Source organism: Brachypodium distachyon, chromosome 2 (genome assembly GCF_000005505.3).
Source record: "Brachypodium distachyon strain Bd21 chromosome 2, Brachypodium_distachyon_v3.0, whole genome shotgun sequence".
Classification (NCBI taxonomy): Eukaryota; Viridiplantae; Streptophyta; class Magnoliopsida; order Poales; family Poaceae; genus Brachypodium; species Brachypodium distachyon.
Genome location: NC_016132.3, coordinates 31,478,607 through 31,499,063, shown reverse-complemented (window position 1 = coordinate 31,499,063; position 20,457 = coordinate 31,478,607). Strand labels below are relative to the sequence as shown.

The 20,457-nt window shown below is 48.7% G+C and overlaps 1 protein-coding gene and 1 long non-coding RNA gene across 2 annotated transcripts; both read left to right on the top strand.

Annotated features, from left to right (window-relative positions):
• Positions 1 to 10,114: 10,114 nt before the first annotated feature.
• On the top strand, positions 10,115 to 14,540 carry LOC112271034. The gene is made up of 3 exons (XR_002963816.1): positions 10,115 to 10,284; positions 13,753 to 13,868; positions 13,995 to 14,540. It is a non-coding gene; the product is annotated as an uncharacterized LOC112271034 (long non-coding RNA).
• Positions 14,541 to 16,482: 1,942 nt separating this feature from the next.
• Positions 16,483 to 18,273, top strand: LOC100838472 (probable aquaporin TIP4-1). Its single transcript, XM_003568669.4, has 3 exons — positions 16,483 to 16,848; positions 16,948 to 17,201; positions 17,616 to 18,273. Exons 1-3 carry the CDS (start codon positions 16,716 to 16,718, stop codon positions 17,985 to 17,987), a joined length of 759 nt encoding a protein of 252 aa, XP_003568717.1. The 5' UTR covers positions 16,483 to 16,715; the 3' UTR covers positions 17,988 to 18,273.
• The last annotated feature ends 2,184 nt before the right edge of the window (positions 18,274 to 20,457 follow it).

Below are 20,457 nucleotides of genomic sequence, written 5' to 3'. Positions count from 1 at the left end.
ATAGAGATAGAATTTTTACCAGACACATGTGGCAAGACATCTTTAAGTCCATGAATGTACAACTGAAGCTTAGTACAACATATCACCCTCAGAGTGATGGACAAACTGAGAGGGTTAATCAGTGTGTGGAAACTTACCTCAGATGTTTGGCATTTCAGGAACCTAAGAAATGGAATGCTTGGTTACCATTAGCAGAGTGGTGGTATAACACTTCCTATCACATATCCCTCAAGGAAACTCCCTTCCAGGCATTATATGGTTATCCCCCACCTCTCATCAGTGAAGTGGCAATTCCTGGACCAGTGGACACTGAAGCCAGAGATTTCATCACTGAGAAACATGTTGGGGAACGCGGTACGCTACGCTAGCACAAAATAAAATTTCTACCGCTTCTGCCCGGATCAATGCTGTAGATAATGGATCACGAGATTACCACTAGACGCGCAGACCCGTAGCGGAAGTAGAGTCGATGTAGCGCGTCGATGCCGAGTAGTCGAACAGCCTGCTCCTCCTCGCCGATCCCACGAACAGTTCGTCCAAGCGCCGCAGGTGCAGCGCCTCCGAGGTATCCACACGTACAGGGAGAAACTCCGTGCGGCGGACTGCTAGATCCGATCGCAAGGCTTTGGGCGTGGAGGTGTGACGGCCGAGTCTAACTCGCATCTGGATTGGTGTAACCCTAGACGGGTTGGTCTCCTCCACTTATATAGACGTCCCTAGTGGGCTCAACACTTGAGGCCCGTTAGGAGTCTAACCCCGATACGAGTTGGATCCGATCCAACTCGGTTCCCACCCCTTAAGCGCGTGACCCTTCAGGTTCGCGGTCAGTCGGACACGACTACGAGCTCGGACTGCGGGCCCGAGTAACACCTTACTCGTCCACTGGCACCGACTCAAGTCGATAGTTGGTAGCGGCGCCTAGCAGCACATGCCGACTCCCAAGTAACCACAAGGTATATTGACGAACCATACAATGTGTCAGATGCAACATTCCTTTTGCCTCACGATATGTGTGTCGAGCTCAAGGTGAGTGCTTGTCATCCTTGTGGATAGCTCGAGTCTCTTCTCATTCCTGTGATACAGATTCCCGAACGGGTTAACACTTAACCCAAGTCGCATGGCCATGCTTTCCGAATCTGATCACTCGAGAGGGCCCAGAGATATCTCTCCGAACAGGAGGGGCAAATCCCATCTTGATCAACCATGACTCGCAGCATGCTTCTCAGCAAACCCGAAAGCTACCTTTATAACCACCCAGTTACGGAGTAGCGTTTGGCAACCCCTTAGTAGGCCGATTCACATCCCAAGCGCATGCGATGACCTCAGGTCTAGGACTGGCATATGCATCGTACTTGAGACTAACAAATGACAATCATCTCGTTGTGTCTCAGTGCGGGTCTGTCCGACTCAACAATCTCATTGTCGAGTCCATGCTATCAGTCGGCAACACTTTGCCCTATGACTTGTGAAACATAGTCATCATACTGATTCACATTGCTAGTCTAGATTATGTGTCCGCATAACCTCAATGACTAGGGACCATTAGAACAACATCATAGAATACATAGTCTCACAAACAAATCACGTATTTATTGATACATATCAGTGATGATGTTCAAGGACAATAACAATAACTCATGAATACATAGGAAATAACATCATCACATGATTGCCTCTAGGGCATATCTCCAACAGTCTCCCACTTGCACTAGAGTCAATCATCCAAGTATCGCATACCCATGGCTCGTGTGTGTGCCTCATGCTTTGGCTGCGGGAGAGGCTTTGTCAACGGATCGGCAATATTGAGATCCGTGTGTACCTTGCATATCTTAACGTCACCTCTCTCCACGAATTCCCGTATGAGATGGTAACGCCTGAGTATGTGTTTGGATTTTTGGTGATGTCGTGGTTCTTTGGCTTGTGCAATAGCACCACTGTTGTCACAGTAGAGGTCCATGGGATTGGACGCGCCCTGAACCACTCCAAGCTCAGAAACAAACTTTCTGATCCAAACGCCTTCTTTCGCGGCTTCCGAAGCCACGATATACTCAGCTTCTGTTGTAGAGTCGGCCACCGTTTCTTGCTTAGAGCTCTTCCAGCTCACCGCACCTCCGTTCAAGACGAACACGTATCAGATTGTGATCGATAATCGTCCTTGTCGGTTTGGAAACTAGCATCGGTGTAACCCTTTACAACGAGCTCATCCTCACCACCGTAAACCAAAAACATATCCTTAGTCCTTCTCAAGTACTTAAGGATATTCTTCACCGCTGTCTAGTGACTCTCACCGGGGTCAGCCTGATACCTGCTCGTAACACTTAGAGCATAAGAAACATCCGGTCAAGTACATAACATGGCGTACATGATGGATCCGACCGCCGAAGCATACGGAATCGCACTCATCCGACTTCGCTCATCAGAAGTCGAAGGACTCTGAGTCTTGCTTAGACTTATACCATGCGACATGGGCAAGAACCCTTTCTTTGCGTCATTCATGTTGAACCTCTTCAACACTTTGTCAACATATATACTCTGGCTTAAACCAATAAGCCTCCTTGATCTATCTCTATAGATCCTGATTCCCAAAATATATGCCGCTTCTCCCAAGTCCTTCATTGAAAAACTTTTCTTCAAAGAGTCCTTGGCGGCTTCTAGCATCGGAATGTCATTTCCAATCAATAATATGTCATCCACATATAAGATTAGAAATACGACTGAGTTTGCACTAAACTTCTTGTATACACAAGGTTCTTCTTCATTTTTGATGAAGCCAAACCCTTTGACTACTTCATCAAAACGAATGTTCCAGCTCCGAGATGCTTGCTTCAATCCATAGATGGATTTCTGAAGTTTGCATATTTTTCCAGCATTTTTTGGATCGACAAAACCCTCGGGTTGTATCATATACACTTCCTCGGTTAAATTTCCGTTAAGGAAAGACGTTTTGACATCCATTTGCCATATCTCGTAGTCGAAATATGCAGCAATAGCTAGAATGATCCGAACTGATTTAAGCATCGCTACCGGTGAGAAAGTCTCGTCGTAGTCAATTCCTTGAACTTGTCGAAAACCCTTTGCGACGAGTCGAGCTTTATGGATTTGAACATTTCCATCCATATCAGTTTTCCTTTTAAATATCCATTTGCACTCGATGGTTTTCACACCCTCTGGCGGATCTACCAAGTTCCAAACTCGGTTTTCATCCATGGACTTTAATTCGGATCTCATGGCCTCAAGCCATAACTCGGACTCTGGACCCACCATCGCTTCGGCATAAGTAGTCGGCTCGGCATTGTCTAACAACAACACATTGCGTACATTACGCAGTCTTTCCGACCTTCGTGGATATGGTGATGTATTGGCCGTGGGTACGACGACTGGCTCAGTCACTCGGACATCACCTGTCGAGTTATCCCCTACTGGCTCATCTCGAACTTCTTCGAGTTGCACTGACCTCCCACTTGCCTCCCGACTGAGAAACTCTTTCTCAAGGAAGACACCGTTTCAAGCGACAAACACTTTGCCCTCTGCCCGGTTGTAGAAGTAATATCCTAAGGTTTCCCTTGGATATCCCACGAATATGCACTTGTCCGATTTGGGAGTGAGCTTGTCTGACTGAAGTCGTTTGACAAATACATCACAACCCCAAATCTTTAGAAAAGACAAACTGGGACGCTTTCCAGTCCATATCTCATATGGTGTCTTATCTACGGACTTGGATGGTACTCTGTTTAGTGTGAACGATGCAGTTTCTAGAGCATAACCCCAAAATGACAAGGGAAGATCTGACTGACTCATCATCGACCGAACCATATCCAACAAGGTCCGGTTCCGCCTTTCCGACACACCGTTTCTCTGTGGTGTACCCGGCGGTGTGAGCTGTGGAACAATTCCACAACTCTTCAGATGATCGTCAAACTCGTGACTCAAGTACTCGCCTCCACGATCAGATCGTAGAAGCTTTATTTTCTTGCCACGTTGGTTCTCTACTTCATTCTGGAACTCCTTAAACTTTTCAAAGGTTTCCGACTTATGTTTCATTAAGTAGACATATCCATATCTACTCAAATCATCAGTGAATGTTATGAAGTATTGATAACCTTCTCTAGCTATCGTGCTCATTGGCCCACACACATCAGTATGTATGAGTTCCAACAAGTCGGTCGCCCTCTCGCAACTCTTTGCAAAAGGCGACTTGGTCATCTTGCCTAGTAGACAAGACTCGCATGTCTCGAATGATTCATAATCAAACGAAGTTAAAAGTCCATCTCCATGGAGCTTCTTCATGCGTTTGTCACTTATGTGACCCAAACGACAATGCCAAAAATAGGTTTGATTCAGATCGTTAGGCTTGCGCCTCTTGACATTAATGTTATAGACAGATTCTTCTTCAAGATTAACGATGAATAACCCGTTCGCAACAGGTGCAAAGCCGTAAAACATATCCTTCAAATAAAAAGAACAACCATTGCCCTTAATATTGAATTCATAACCATGACTCAACAACTTTGAGACAGATATAATGTTTCGACTTAAAGCAGGAACATAATAACAATTATTTAATTCCATAACAAATCCAGAAGGTAAATGAAGTTGCATAGTCCCGCCGGCCAACGCTGCAACTCTTGCTTTATTGCCAACCCTTATGTCAACCTCTCCACTTGCGACGCTCCTAGTCCTTGCCAGCCCCTGCATCGAGTTGCAAATGTGAACAACCGATCCGGTATCCAATACCCAAGAGCTGTTAGGTGCATCAGCAAGATAAATATCTATAACACATACAACAACCGTACCTGAAGTAGAAGTCACACTTCCACCCTTCTTTGCCACGTGGGCCTGGTACTTGCTGCAGTTCCTCTTCCAATGACCGGTGCCTTTGCAGAAAAAGCATACGGTCTCTGAGTCCGGTCCAGCCTTAGGCGCAGCAGGGGCAGGGGTCGGGATCACATCCTTAGCCTTTCCTTTCTTTGCCTTCTTCTTAGCCCAAGAATTCTTCTTGAACTTTGGCTTTCCCTGTACCAGCAACACTTGCTTGGTATTTTTCTTGATATCCTCCTCAGCTGTTTTAAGCATCCCATGCAATTCAGTGACTTTCTTTTCCATGCCATGCATATGGTAGTTCTGAACGAACTGCGCATAGCTCGGCGGAAGAGATGCCAGAATTGTATCCGTGGCCAACTCTTGGCTCAGCGGAAAGCCCAGCTTCTCCAAGCTTTGCGTGTAACCAACCAACTTGATTACATGCGGGCTCAAGGGTTCGCCTTCTTTCAGCTTAGTCTCCAGGAGACATTAAATCTTTCGGTCCTAGCCTGAGTCTGAAACATGCCTTTGAGAGTCTCGATCATATCGAAAGCCTCAACATTCTCAAACTGCTGCTGCAGTTCAGGCTCCATGTAGGCAAGCATCAGACAGCTGATCTCAATCGACTCATCACATGAGCGTTGATAGGCGTTTCTAACAGTAGCAGTGGCATTATCAGCTGGCTCCTCTGGAAGTGGGTTCTCTATGACATGTTCTTTCTTATCGTGCCTGAGAACGATTCTTAGGTTCCGATACCAATTGGTGAAGTTAGTTCCATTTAGTTTATCTTTCTCAAGAACAGATCTCAAAGCAAAACTGGACAATTGAGGTGGTGCCATTGATCTACAACAGAAAATGCAAAAACACTAAAACAAGTATTCATGAAGAGTAATTCATATTAAACACTTTAATAGAAATATACTCCCACTAAAATCAACATCCCTCCATTGATCATTAGTGATTCAAGATCCAAGATCAACCAATCGTCTAGTGAGCTTTAGCATCACTGCTAGCCGATTGAATCACTCGGTAGGCAACTCTTGCCAATCGTATCTCTATACGACTCTTGTTAGTCGGTAGGCAACACTTGCCTCGGCTCCGACTCCTTTCACCCCGAGGCCCAAAACCGTTTTGATAGCCCCGTCAAGTTAACCAAAGCTTCGCATGTAAGTGTCCGACACGAACATCACCAACGACAAGGAAAAACGGTGATACCCCAATTTCATGAGCCCATCACCAAATGTACTTGTCTTGTGGTGTTGCAGCTATTGGGGAGGTAAATAAACTTGACATTCTTTGAGGGATCATTCTATTCTAACACAATAACATGCATAGGAGTAAACAAAGCATTAACCATCACAGATAATCAAATTAACATGTGAAATAGTATGGCTCTGTTCTTCATGGTGATCTCCATCTCCATGAACCTGTTCATCAAGCCGCCATGGTGCTCACGTCCTCCAATTCATACTAAATGACTACACCTAGTATCTACCAAAGAATTTACATGGAGAATGACATCAAATGTCGACACGCAGGTCGTTATACAATTATAAAGACAGCACCTTGGCTCCAGCCTGGCTGACAAACTCACGACACGCAGGTCATGCAAATATTACACACATGCATCACATACATATGAGCCATACTATTCACATCAATCCTGCAAAAACAAGTTAAGCGTAGAAACCTATTCTACCGAATTGATGTGAACTCGCAACGACAACTAAGGCGCTACGAATAGATAGCACGGAAATCCAACCGGTAGGAGTATGTTGTGTCACAACCTTCTACATCACGATTATCAGAATCGAATATCCATGATCCCCGAGTACAGTCGATCCAATCGATTGAGTACAAAACCGATCTAACACGTAGATCGACCACCAAGATAGAAATAGATCACATCTACTACTAACCGCATAACACTTATGCACGTAATCCGAATCCAAAACAGACAGCATCGTCTCTGATACCACTGTTGGGGAACGCGGTATGCTACGGTAGCACAAAATAAAATTTATACCGCTTCCGCTCGGATCAATGCTGTAGATAATGGATCACGAGATTACCACTAGACGCGCAGATCCGTAGCAGAAGTAGAGTCGATGTAGCGCGTCGATGCCGAGTAGTCGAATAGCCTGCTCCTCCTCGCCGATCCCACGAACAGTTCGTCCAAGCGCCGCAGGTGTAGCGCCTCCGAGGTATCCACACGTACAGGGAGAAACTCCGTGCAGCGGACTGCTAGATCCGATCGCAAGGCTTTGGGCGTGGAGGTGTGACGGCCGAGTCTAACTCGCGTCTGGATTGGTGTAACCCTAGACGGGTTGGTCTCCTCCACTTATATAGACGTCCCTAGTGGGCTCAACACTTGAGGCCCGTTAGGAGTCTAAGCCCGATACGAGTTGGATCCGATCCAACTCGGTTCCCACCCCTTAAGCGCGTGACCCTTCAGGTTCGCGGTCAGTCGGACACGACTACGAGCTCCGGGTCCGAGTAACACCTTACTCGTCCACTGGCACCGACTCAAGTCGATAGTTGGTAGCGGCGCCTAGCAGCACATGCCAACTCTCAAGTAACCACAAGGTATATTGACGAACCATACAATGTGTCATATGCAACATTCTTTTTGCCTCACGATATGTGTGTCGAGTTCAAGGCGAGTGCTTGTCATCCTTGTGGATAGCTCGAGTCTCTTCTCATTCCTGTGATACAGATTCCCGAACGGGTTAACACTTAACCCAAGTCGCATGGCCATGCTTTCCGAATCTGATCACTCGAGAGGGCCCAGAGATATCTCTCCGAACAGGAGGGGCAAATCCCATCTTGATCAACCATGACTCGCAGCATGCTTCTCAGCAAACCCGAAAGCTACCTTTATAACCACCCAGTTACGGAGTAGCGTTTGGCAACCCCTTAATAGGCCGATTCACATCCCAAGCTCATGCGATGACCTCAGGTCTAGGACTGGCATATACATCGTACTTGAGACTAACAAATGACAATCATCTCGTTGTGTCTCAGTGCGGGTCTGTCCGACTCAACAATCTCATTGTCGAGTCCATGCTATCAGTCGGCAACACTTTGCCCTATGACTTGTGAAACATAATCATCATACTGATTCACATTGTTAGTCTAGATTATGTGTCCGCATAACCTCAGTGACTAGGGACCATTAGAACAACATCATAGAATACATAGTTTCACAAACAAATCACATATTTATTGATACATATCAGTGATGATGTTCAAGGACAATAACAATAACTCATGAATACATAGGAAATAACATCGTCACATGATTGCCTCTAGGGCATATCTCCAACAAAACAACACCTTATTAACAGGCTGAAAGAAAATTTAGCTCAAGCTCAAGCTCGTATAAAGAAGTATGCTGATAAGCATCGTAGTGAAAGAGTCCTTGAAGTGGGTGATATGGTATATCTTCGAATAACCTTACAGGATGTCTGCATTTGGTATTCGGCAGGCTATTAAACTGACCACCAAGTTCTATGGGCCTTTCAGAGTCCTAGCTACAGTTGGTTACGGGGCTTACAAACTTCATCTTCCTTCTCACATCAAGATATATCCAGTGTTCCATGTCAGCCAATTGAAGAAACATAAAGGTCCAATGGCAGTTCCAGAACCTCACTTGCCTTTGGTTGGCCCAGACGGCAAGATTAGGACAGAGCCAGTCACAGTGTTGGAAACTAGAGCTCTGCCTAGAAATGGTGTGTTGGTGACACAGTGGTTAATTCAGTGGGCAAATCTGACACCAGAAGAAGCATCATGGGAGGATGCTGACTTCATCAAGAAGATCTCCCCTCTCTTCTACTCCAAGACTCTCAAGGACTGGTTCCCTCATGCTAACTCTTGAGGACAAGAGTGTACTCGTCGGGGAGGCATTGTCAGCACCTGAATTGAATGAGCTGCTAAGTGTCAAGTTATTCAGAAGATTCAGAACCAGGGAACTTAACGGTTCATGGACGTTTATGAAGATCTGACGGCTGTGCGTCAAGATGTTGAAGCAACGGTTGAGATGTATCCGGACAGTTACCTTTGTGATTTTACTGTTATCTTCTCCCTCAGTTTCACTGAGTTCTTTTACTGTTGGTTGTAAGGGCTATTTAAGCCGAACTCGCCGTCAAGCAAAGTAAGAAATGAAACCCTAAAGTTATCTATTTCCTGTTTCGCATCTAGGTTTAGCTGTAGAACAAACCCCCACTCATAGCGGGTACTCCAAATCGGGAGTTTAATCTAGTTCAGATCCACCGGGATCTGACACCTGCGCCTTCTCCCGCTCCGCCGCGGCTTGCTCCAACGGTGCCCCTGCTCCAGCGCCTGCTCTGCCATGCCTCCTATTGTGGGAGAAGACGAGACGAGAGAGACGTACCGGCGAAGGAGAAAAGGAGCTTGGCCTCCCGATTGGCCTCGCGCGTATCTTGATGCGCGCCGCACGATAAGGCAAGGATGGGCACGATTGAAATATGCATATGATGTTGAAGATGCTAGAAAAAATTTCAATGGCTAGTTTTTTTTTCTTTTTTAAACGATTCAATGGCTTTTTTAGAGCAACTATTCATAGCTAGTTATACCAAAATATGACTACTACAGTACCAAATTTGGCCAGTCTCTTGGACAAGCAGTCGTCTAAAGAATTAGAGGCCTAGTTGGGTTATTGGGATCAGATTAGAATTCAACTTTCGAATTGGGTTATTGGGCTTTGCGGGGCTGTTTTTTCCTCTCTTAGCTATATTTAAATGGGATTTGTGGATCCAATTTTTGGAGGAACCGTGCGGGCGCCCATTTCGCCCTTGCTTGTAAACGGGCCCAATTCTGACTAATGCTATTTGACGCTAGTTTCAAATTTTCAATTTCTCTTAAACTAAGGATGTCAAATCTTCGTGACAAATAGATGTGGATATAAATATTCATGAAGTTTCGTCATCTACCGGCTACCTATCTCTCTCTCCCATGTGCTTGAACACCTTCGAAGCTTCAGGCCAACTTGGAGGCCTTGCATGACACTTCAGACATGCCATTGGATTAATAGTATTTTCTTTTCTACGGGTATGGATTCAATAACAATAACAGACCTGTGCAGTACACCAATACAAGTTTGGAACTGGTGATCTGCCTCATATAAAAAAAGTATAAAATAATAAAGACTGATTGCCTACGAATTTTGTCGCATGCCACGTACGAACCCTTCCTGGCTGTGTGCTGGCGCCTGGCAGCCAAAAGAAAATGGGCTGACCTTTACTTTATTTTTAGGGTTCGGTCGACCTAGACCTGGCGTGCTCACCGTCAGAAATGCTGAGGCTCCATTCGTTCTCAAGCTCGTGCGCTATTTCGTTTTGTCTAAATTACACGTGAGCCCTTCCACCAAACCCGTTCTTGTCTATTCTCGGCTTCCGGACTCCGACGGCGACGGCCGGACCACCCTAGATTTGGGTCACGCCGCAGGGCTCCGCCAAATCCAAGGTCTGAAACATGTGCTTACTGCTTGCTTAAGAATGGCGGCTTTCTTTCTTGCGTAAATCCTGCTTATGCAGGCTGATTGATTGGTCTTCTGTCTTTTTTTTTTGACCAAGTTGATTGGTCTTCTATCTTCACTCTCCGAGCTCGAGGCGATTCATTTTCATCGAAGCTCATGTATTCCAAAGTTTATTTTGCTCTATAAAATTCGAAAAGACTGCTTCAGCAGCAATAATCTATCTGACTCCAATCTGCACAAACTGTGCATCGTTGTTTTCTTGACCCACCTTTTAATTGCTTCCGATGGAATCGATATTCCATCTTGGATGTAAGGGTAAAATTAGGAAGCAGAGGCTGATTCCCGACAGGAAGATATTTGTGCCCAGATATTCCTCAGATTCAAATCGTAGTGTCAACCTCACCTGGGAGCTGCCGTTTCGTTTTCCTAGTCTTTGCTGACATGTACTCCCTATTTCATCAAGGCGACACAAGGGGGGTGGATGACCCGGATAAGATGAAGCGAGCTAACGACAGACTAGATATTACTCGCTTCGATCTGTCCCATTCCCAGTTGGATCAAGAGGCTGCCCAACGCAAGAAAGGAAGAAATCGCACGATATTACGCGGAAGGTCTGAAAGTTTGAATGTTGAGCGAATTCCATTTTTCACACCCTCTTTCCATTTTACTGACACAATTTACCCATTTAAGAGAAAATTTTCAAATTTATACCCCATTTAGCTAAACCTTTGCCACTAATTACCCATTTAATCTTTTTCCCCAAATCTGACATTTTCTGACGTAACGGGTCCACTTTTTAGGCCGGCGTGGCGTGCCACGCTGGACCTTTGGTCCTGGTCGATTTGGATTTCTTCCGGTTCGGGACGGGCGCCGGTTTCTGTCCATGTCCAGTTTCTAACAGGACCCAGGCTAAATCTCGGCGCGCGTGCCTTCGGGCTTGAGTTGGGCGCGGACGGGACCAAGCCAGGAGCCACAAGTGTACTCTTCTCGCTCGTCTCTTTCTATTTATCGCTCGGGAAGGCGGCGGCGGCGGCGACGACGACGACGCACTGATTACGCCGGCGGCGGCGGCGGAGGAGGAAGGCAGAGCGGCCATTGCTCGGGCAGTGCTCAGTTTTGTGCTGAATGTGCTCTTGATTGTAGGGCTCTCCGGCTCTGTGAGCTCCGGCCATTCCTGAGCGTGCCTGAAGCACCCCAGTGTGGATCGGAAAGAAAAGAGGAGGAGCAAAACTGTTCAGCCACAACGTCTGGATGAGCCGCGTGCGCCCGGAGTTGGTTCGGTCCAGACAAACTACGCGTCCGCCCCGAACCGGACAAAAACCTGCGACCGTTCCGAACCGGAAGAAACCGAACCAACCATGACCAAGGTCCAGCGTGGCACACCATGTCGGCCAGATAGGTGGGCCAATTCAAAACGTCAGATTTGGGGAAAAAGACTTAAAAGGATAATTAGTGGCAAAGGTTTGGTTAAATGGAGTATAATTTTGAAAATTTCTTTAAATGGGGTAGATAGTGTAAACAAAATAGAAAGAGGAGGTAAAGAATGGAATTCACTCTCGAATGTTTGACACTAGCAGCAAACGTGATCGGTCTCAGTATTTGCTCGAACAAGAAGTTTTGATTGTATCTGTCTTCATCCAACGAAACCAATTGGCCAACCACATGACACTCGAGATCACGGAAAATATCTACTTCCGCACGTACTTCGGCACGTGGAGGCTGATTTGGAATGGATCGATCAACTTGTGCAAACGGGTTGAAAGCCTCCTGCTTTACCAGAAGAATTTTTTTCTTAACAATTTTCTATCTTTGAATTACATACCAGAGTACAACTAACCAGTTGAGGATCAGGCTGTCCTGGTACTCATGAAATTTATCCTGAGGACCAGGCTTGGTGTTTAACGAAAATTAAAAATCCTGATAGTCATGCTTAATGGTTGTGTTCATTCCTAGTTAGTGCAGAGGCTGGGGAAGTGAAATTATCCCTCATTTCTTTAGAGGAGTGAGCTTAGGTCATACAAAACCAACACCTGGGTTCAAATCCTCACGGACATGGATTTATGTATCTATTTTACACTTGAGGATCAGGCTTGGTGTTTAACCAAGATTTAAAATCATGTTACTCATGCTTAATGGCTGTGTGCATCCCTAGTTGGTGCAGACGCTGCAGAAGTGAAATTCTCCCCCAATTTTAAAGACCAACTTCAGCTGAAAGTAAAATACACGTCATGAACCGAGCCCTAGCCCGCCGCCAACCCCCAACCCCACGAAACCCTAGCCTGCCGCCACCCTACACCTCCCTAGCTCGCCGTCGCCGGCACTGCCTGCGTGGCGTCGACGGCGGTAGGGCTCTGCTCCTTCCGCGGTTCGGAGTCCTCTGCATCGGCGGCGCTGGCGGATCTTCCTTGGCGGGGCGCGTGTCCTGGCAGCGGCGGGCTCATCAGGGGCGGCCTCTGTCACTGGAGGCCGCCACGGCCCTATCGGCCTACCCTGGTGGCGGCGCACTCCATGGCTCGTCCTCGCCTTGGTGGCGGCGCGTCCCATGGTGGCGGCTCTGGCTCCTTGGAGGCGGCACGCCCCATGGTTGGCGAGGGGGCTCGCGTTGGTGGAGGCGCATCTCCTGGCGGCGGCGGGCGGCGGTGACCTACTTCCTCCTCGCTGGATCTTGCAGTCCGTGTTTGGCGGCTCTGGAGAAAGGGTGTCGTGGTGTTGGTACCGGGGTAAACCCTTGGTCGCGAGTCTGGCCACGACGGCGGTGACGTTCATGGGCGTCTCACCCCTTCCCTAAGGCATTGTTGAGGTACTACCACTTCACCCCCGATCTAGGTTCCTGGGTGAAAACCTGAAGTCTTCGGACTGGGTGGCGGCCGCGCTGACGGCATCGTTCTCCCCGCTGCGGGCGCCATCGGGGGAATGATAGATCTGCGGGTGAGGAGTGTTGGTCAGAAGACGGTTGCTGGTCGCGTGTTGGTTGGTGCCTATGTATTGCGTCGTCGATGCCAGGCCTTACAATTTGGAATGGTTCGATCCTTGTCTTGAGGATGGGTTGGTGGAAGACGGTGGCGGCTAATTCTGGAGCGTGAGCAGACGGCACACGCCAGGGGCGGAGCTAGTGTATTGGCATTGGTTTCAAATGAACCCAATGAAAATGATAGAATTCAATAGGATTTGGAGAAGCCTATATCTGAACCCCATGATTGTAATGGAACGAACCCAATGCATAGCTTTTCTGGCTTCGCCAAACATACGCAGATGATTTGCTAGACCAGTTGTGCCTTCGTGGCCTCTGAATTTTGATGTTAGACGGTGATATGCGATCAGTGCATGTGGCTCTGATAATGGCCACCCTTCATCAAGCTTGTAGGCATAGTTTGGTTGCTTTTGCTTGTTTGATGAATGTATTATTTTTGTGAGACGTGTTAATAAATCAATAAAATATGGACATCATTTTGCAGAGCCCGTGTGTTTTTTCGAGGAAAAAAACACAAGTGTACTGTCGAAGAGGATTAAGAAGACTTCTCCTCTGGCGAGGGCAATGCAGCCGTGTATGCATAGGCACACTCTTGCATAGGTTTGTCTTCAAACACGTGTGGGCAAATTTAACTAACTTGCCTCTTCTTTTAATCCAAGGAGCATATTATATATCTGTACCCAGATTACCCCATTAATTTGTGTATACGGCTGATGCAACTTTCAGTACACGAAGGACCCGGTGATGTCAACCAGGCCGGCAAAAAGCGCAAGTTGCACAATGGATTACCTCTCATGGGAAAGCGACTATAATTTCTGACATGATTCTTTTCTACTCCTAGCTACTCTGTATTTCATTTCGCATTGTGACACCACGCCATCAACTAGTGTCTTCACATTCAGAAGGCAATTAAATGTCCCCACGAAAGAAAACCCTGGATCGTGACGTGCACAGAAAAAGGCAACCACTGAAACCGACGTGCACCAATGGGTGCTCGGCAGGGAGGCCATCTGGAATGATGTGCAGCTGACAAGTTTTGGCTGGACAAGGAGTTGCTGCCAAATAATTGGAGGGTGTTCAAGGAATTTCGTGAAGACTTGAGAGAGGCAAGCAGAATTGGGCACGTGCATGGAGCCCTTCCTGTTTATCGACTATCAACGTTCAGCCCGCTGTCATATTTTAATCTGTAGCGTCAGCAGATGTTTCAAATGATACTCTAATGAGTGTAGTGTGATTACTAATGTACACCCTGGGTCCAAAATTAATTCGGGACGGAGGAATATATAAAAAAGTCAAATGCATCATGGTCTTTCAAATTAGTATGATGTTCGATTTATTCTTTCAACCTGCAAATAATTAAACCAGTCCATTAAACTTGGCATTTATGGAGTTTTCAAACGAAAATAACTTGACATTTAGGTTTCCTTTATTCCAAATCCTTGCCAGGAGCGTGCATTTTGCCACGCGGCCTATTTCTGCCCTGTTTTTTTTTCTTCTGGTAGTGTGAAACGCACCATTAATCATCAAGCTTGTTGTAACCTGTAATTTAGTCCATATACTCTCAAAATACCCATTTTGGATTTTGGAACATTAAACTTGCAAATAATGTTCACATGCATTCCTATAGGGAATAACATGCACGACGCATTTTTCACGACGTGGTAAGTATCTGGTTAGACGGGCAACATAGGACGTCACACTTTACCTTTTTGTGAACTCGCCCTCCAATTCCTCCACCTCACGTTCGTCCCATCACTAATCAGCAGTTCAAGCGCGAGATAGGGAGAACAACCCCACAAAAGTGACTAAGATGAAGGCAATAGTGTCCATCGACAGCTGCGACGAATGGCAGTTCTGGGAGCACCTTGGGGCAAGATCTGGCGGCAGGGTGTGCTCACACAGCGTACACGACCGGCTTTTCCACCTTAGCCCCAACAAAGCATGCATTGCTCCTTGCCCTTGCACATGTACCTCCTCTGCTTCCTCCTTGTCTTCATCATCCGAAAAGTGGTCAGCCGAGTCCATGGCCTCGTTGCATAGTGTTGGGACACTTGAGTGTTGTGCCGATATCATAACATGGAATTGCAGAACTGTGTGCGATGTGTATGCAACTACACGTGACATGTATGATGGACTTGTAGGTAATACAATAGACATGTTTTTTTTTTGTAAACTGAAGTGTTTATTTAAAACTAAACCAAACAGGTCACCGATACAACATTGAAGTTGCTCACTACTAGATTACATAAAGCAGCCTTTGTTGGACAAGCAAAGATGCAAGAGCTTCCAAGTGTTGTTCTTTAAGCACATTGAGCTTCTCATGAACAATTTTACTGCTTCCTCTCTTAATCTTGTAGATTGCTGTGTTATTTGCTTCAACATTTGATATATAACGCCTTGTAGATTTGACATGATGCTCCAATGGCCTGGTTTTTCCTTTGGCTTCCTCTAAGCGACATGCTGTCTATCTACTAGACTAACGAATATCCAATAATGATTGAATCCATGATTATTCTTGAACATTGAAATGTTAAGACTAAAACTTGACTAGAAACAATGCCATGCTAGAGACAGCCTACTGTAAGGGCCTAGGAAACCACCATTAAGCATTTTATTACGTTAATTACACATTATAAAAATATATAAGAAATAAGCTCTTTATAATATCCTACAAACCCTAATCTGGACCCTTACGTCTCAAAATGATCAGGAATAAGCATCTTATTTTAATTTATAATTGAGATCTGCCAATACGGAATGGGTATAAGTTCAGATTTAGACCTTGACAACAATAGCAATAGTGACATTTACTAACTCTAGACATCCCAGGACGGCACAGCTTGCACAGTTTTTGTTTGTCCATAACCATAATGAAAACACACCACCAACCAAGTCACAGTCAAGGTCCCACCCATCGGCAGAAAGAAAGGATTACTTCAACTTTTTTTTTTCACCCGACGATTACTTCACCTTCGTGTACTTTTCCCACGCGCTTGTCCTTCTGAGCCACAGAAATCATCATCCTCTTCGTTTACCTCCCCCCCCCCCCCCCCCCCCCCCCCCGCTTTTTTTTCTTTCTTTCTGGCACACGTTTTCGTGCTGGGTTTTATGGGGCCGATCCTACCCGGGCCTAAAATCCAACTCCCTGACGGAGACACCCACCGGCCCGCCACGGCGGCATAATGGACTGGTCGACTCATGCTGCTCTATAAAACACGGCAGGTGCAGGTGGTCGGCCTGGGCACCACCAAGCAAAGCAAGCTCACTCCCCAAGTCGCCAGTCGCCAGAAGCCACTCGGCCTTGGCAAGTTGGCAGAGCAAAATATCGCCGGTACACTTTTTGGTGCGCTTTTTCCTCGGAGCCACAAGCTCTCGCTCGCTCGTCCTCATCTTCCACCTGATCCCCTTCCCAAGAACACGAGAAGCCTCCGAGAATACAATCCAGCCATGGCCACCAAGCACGTGGACTCGTTCGACGAGCGCGACGTCGTCGACGCCGGCTGCGTCCGCGCCGTGCTGGGGGAGCTGGTCCTCACCTTCCTCTTCGTCTTCACCGGCGTCGCCGCCGTCATGGCCGCCGGTAAGCCAGCCGATCTATCCGTCCCCTTCTCCAAAATCGATCCATCAATTTCTTCGATTCGGTTTTTGATAAAGGGATAAATGGATTGGTTGTTTGTAGGCGTGCCGGAGGTGCCTGGCGCGGCCATGCCGATGGCGACGCTGGCCGGGGTCGCGCTGGCGCAGGCGCTGGCGGCGGGGGTGCTGGTGACGGCGGGGTTCCACGTGTCGGGCGGCCACCTGAACCCGGCGGTGACGCTGGCGCTGCTAGCGCGCGGCCACATCTCGGCGTTCAGGGCCGTGCTCTACGTGGCGGCGCAGCTGCTGGCCTCCTCCCTCGCCTGCATCCTCCTCCGCTACCTCACCGGTGGCCAGGTACCAGCTTACACACCCACCACCCCCTATCTTGAGCTCTTCTTCGCCTATCCAGTCATGATCCAAGAAATTTTGGGGAAATGGTAAAAAATTCCAGTGAACCATATGACCCGTGCCGTGCTGTCGCCTCCCTGGGCAAAGTAGGCATAGATCCTGACTGCACACAAGGATTTTATCATGCTTGGTGCTCGTGCCCGGTCTTATAAATACTAAACTTTTTCCCTTAAACAAAGAGTTACTGATAAATTGTAAATTTTGCTCTAAATTGCTTTACTGAATCATACTTTCAACAGAATCAAACATGTTACTGAGTGTATACTTCTGTATGTGTCTTGGGTTCGTCCTGTAACTCGGACAAGACAGGTATCAATTTTCCAAATCTAACTATTCACCAAATATGCAAAAACGATGCAGGCAACACCGGTGCACGCCCTGGGCGCAGGCATAGGGCCCATGCAGGGCTTGGTGATGGAGATCATCTTCACCTTCTCCCTCCTCTTCGTGGTGTACGCGACGATCCTGGACCCGCGGACCACGGTGCCAGGGTACGGGCCGATGCTCACGGGCCTCATCGTCGGCGCCAACACCCTCGCCGGGGGCAACTTCTCAGGCGCGTCCATGAACCCGGCCAGGTCCTTCGGCCCGGCGTTGGCCACCGGCGTGTGGACCAACCACTGGGTCTACTGGGTCGGCCCGCTGGTCGGCGGCCCCCTCGCAGGGTTCGTGTACGAGTCGCTCTTCTTGGTCAAGAGGACGCATGAGCCTCTGCTTGCTGGGGATTTCTAGATGGACCGGCGGAGCGATGCTGGGAGATTTATACATTTTGCGCTATGTATGCATACTTGTGTGGATGAAGGTTTGCTGTTAAATTGGTCCGGCGGAGCGATTCTAGGATGTAGAAATGGTCGTAGGACTCCGCAGGCTGGTATTTGGGGTTAAGACCGGTGATTAAGGCTGATAATCAGCCATGTAAATAGAAACAGTAGTTTGTTAGTGAAATTTGTAATATTTACAAGTATTTTGGCCAAGGTAGCGGCTGCTACATCAATCCATCATGTGCAAACTTCTCGAATGGCTTGCGTTGCGATGGAGCATCACAGCGCTCGTTACCTTTATACACGTCAGAAAAGTCGGATTAGAGCAACTCCAGCCGTCCATCTGAACGGGCTGAGGGGCCAGCTGGCCTCTCAAAAATGTTGTTTTACCCGGCGCGGCCTAAAAAGTTACCCGACACCTCCACGCCGAACCCAGCCCACGGGGAGCCGAGTGGGGGTGTCGGTGCCTCGCGTTATTGCGGCAGGCCCGCCTTGTCAGCGGCTATTAATCGCCCTCACCGATTTCCCACCGGCTTCTCTTCGGCGCCCGAGACGATTAATGCCGGTCGCCAGGTCAAGGCCTGCCGGTTGCCCCGCGACCGCCCTCCCGCATTCCCGACGCCCATTATCGTCGCGTTCACACCCACGCCGGTTCGCGTTTCGCCGCTATAAAAGCAGCCATCCCCGGCATTCCCCTCGCCGCCCCCTCCTCCCTTCTCCACGAGATGGCCGGTAACTGGGACGAGCGGCGGTGGATTCGCCTCGGCCTCGCCGGCTACCTCTCAGTGCCTGAGTGCCGCCTCCCCCACGGCTGGCAGATCAGCTGGGGCGGCAGGCCGGCGGGAGCGCATCTGGGCACATTTTGTCCATGCCCTGACGCCGGAGCAGCAGGCTTCGGCGGAGTGGGACCGCGAGACCGGCACCGCATGGGCCCGTCTCTTCGCCGACGATCACGAGTGCGCTGTCCACGATGTGCCGCACCCGACGGTGCGGAACAACATTGACGGGCGGGGCGCGCCTTCTGGCTGGGGCGCACCGTCTACGACGTGCTCGCCCCCGTCGCCGCTGGCAATCAGCCGCAGCTCAACGGAGACGCGACCCTCCCTCCTCCTCTACTGGCTGGACGCCACCGCTACCTGGGCGGTGGCTCCAACTCCGCGTCGTCCACCTCGGCGGCGCGCACACCCCGGCTCATCGGGTTCTTCGTCGGCCTGAGCACGCCGGGCCACTTCGGCGCTCGTCCGGCCGAAGCTGGAGTCGGAGGACTGGATGCCTCCTCCTGAATATGAGAGCGCCGCCATCAAACATCGCGGCGACGACGACTCGGAGGAGTACCCGGGTCAGCGCGCCGCCGAGCGCGCCCGCTAGGAGGAGGCGGAGGGACGCCGGCTCCTCGGCTACACGTCCGAGGTCAAGGTCGAGGCCTGGCTGGCCGACGAGGCGGCCAAGGAGGCGGCGAAGAAGGCGGTGAAGCCGTCACTCGCGCCGGTGAAGCAGGAGCCGGGAGTCATCGTCTTCGACTCGGACGATGACTCCGGCTTCAACTTCGACAGCTCCGGCGACGACGGCGTCAGCGTGGGCGACTCGTGGATGGACCACCTAGACGACTAGATTTTTTATATGATGTAAATTATCGCAAGTTTAGTGAAATGTCGCTGAACTTTCTAAATTGTCGCCGAACTTTATGAAATGTCGCCTAATTTAAATTTGCTTCGAATTTACTATCAGGGCCTGACAGGCCAGGCACCATATTGGGGGGTGTCTGAAGATGCTCTTAGATGTCGTGCCAATGTGTCCGTGTGCGTACACACGGAGCAAACAAGATAGGGCAGGAATGGACGAAAGGTATTGCTTCTGAACATGCTAGTGGTTGCCTTAGACTAACGTAATCCCAAGCTCCGAGTGTATGGTGAGCTTATTTTTTTCCTTTTCTTCTGTCCAATCAAATTGTCCACTGTCCATGATAAACAGGTGTATAATCAGAAACCATAATAACTGGCCAAGAGGTATTCCATAGTGTAAACCTTCTTAAACCGACCCAAGCACCGAATAATCTATACAGTGTAGGCAACACTATAGATCAAAATAGATTAACCACACAATGAACATAATAATTTACGGTCCCGAGAATAGGTGACCAGACGAAAAGAAAACTCTCGCATCGCTCCTCTCCAGGGGCGGCACGGGAGGCGATTCCCCGGCCTGCCACCGTCCCCCTCACCCACCCTCTCTCCCATCGTCGCTGCCGGAGAGGACGGACAGGAAAGCCCTTGCGGCCCTCAAGGATGGCGGCGGCGAGGTCCTTTGCCGCTGGTCTGCGACGGCGTGGTGGCTGTAGGGCATCGGCGCGCAGGCGTTCTGGTCGGCGTGGCTAGATCCGGCCGTGGCCTGGCCGGATACGTGGATGGTGTCCGGATCCAGCTTGGGGGCGGCGGCCTGTG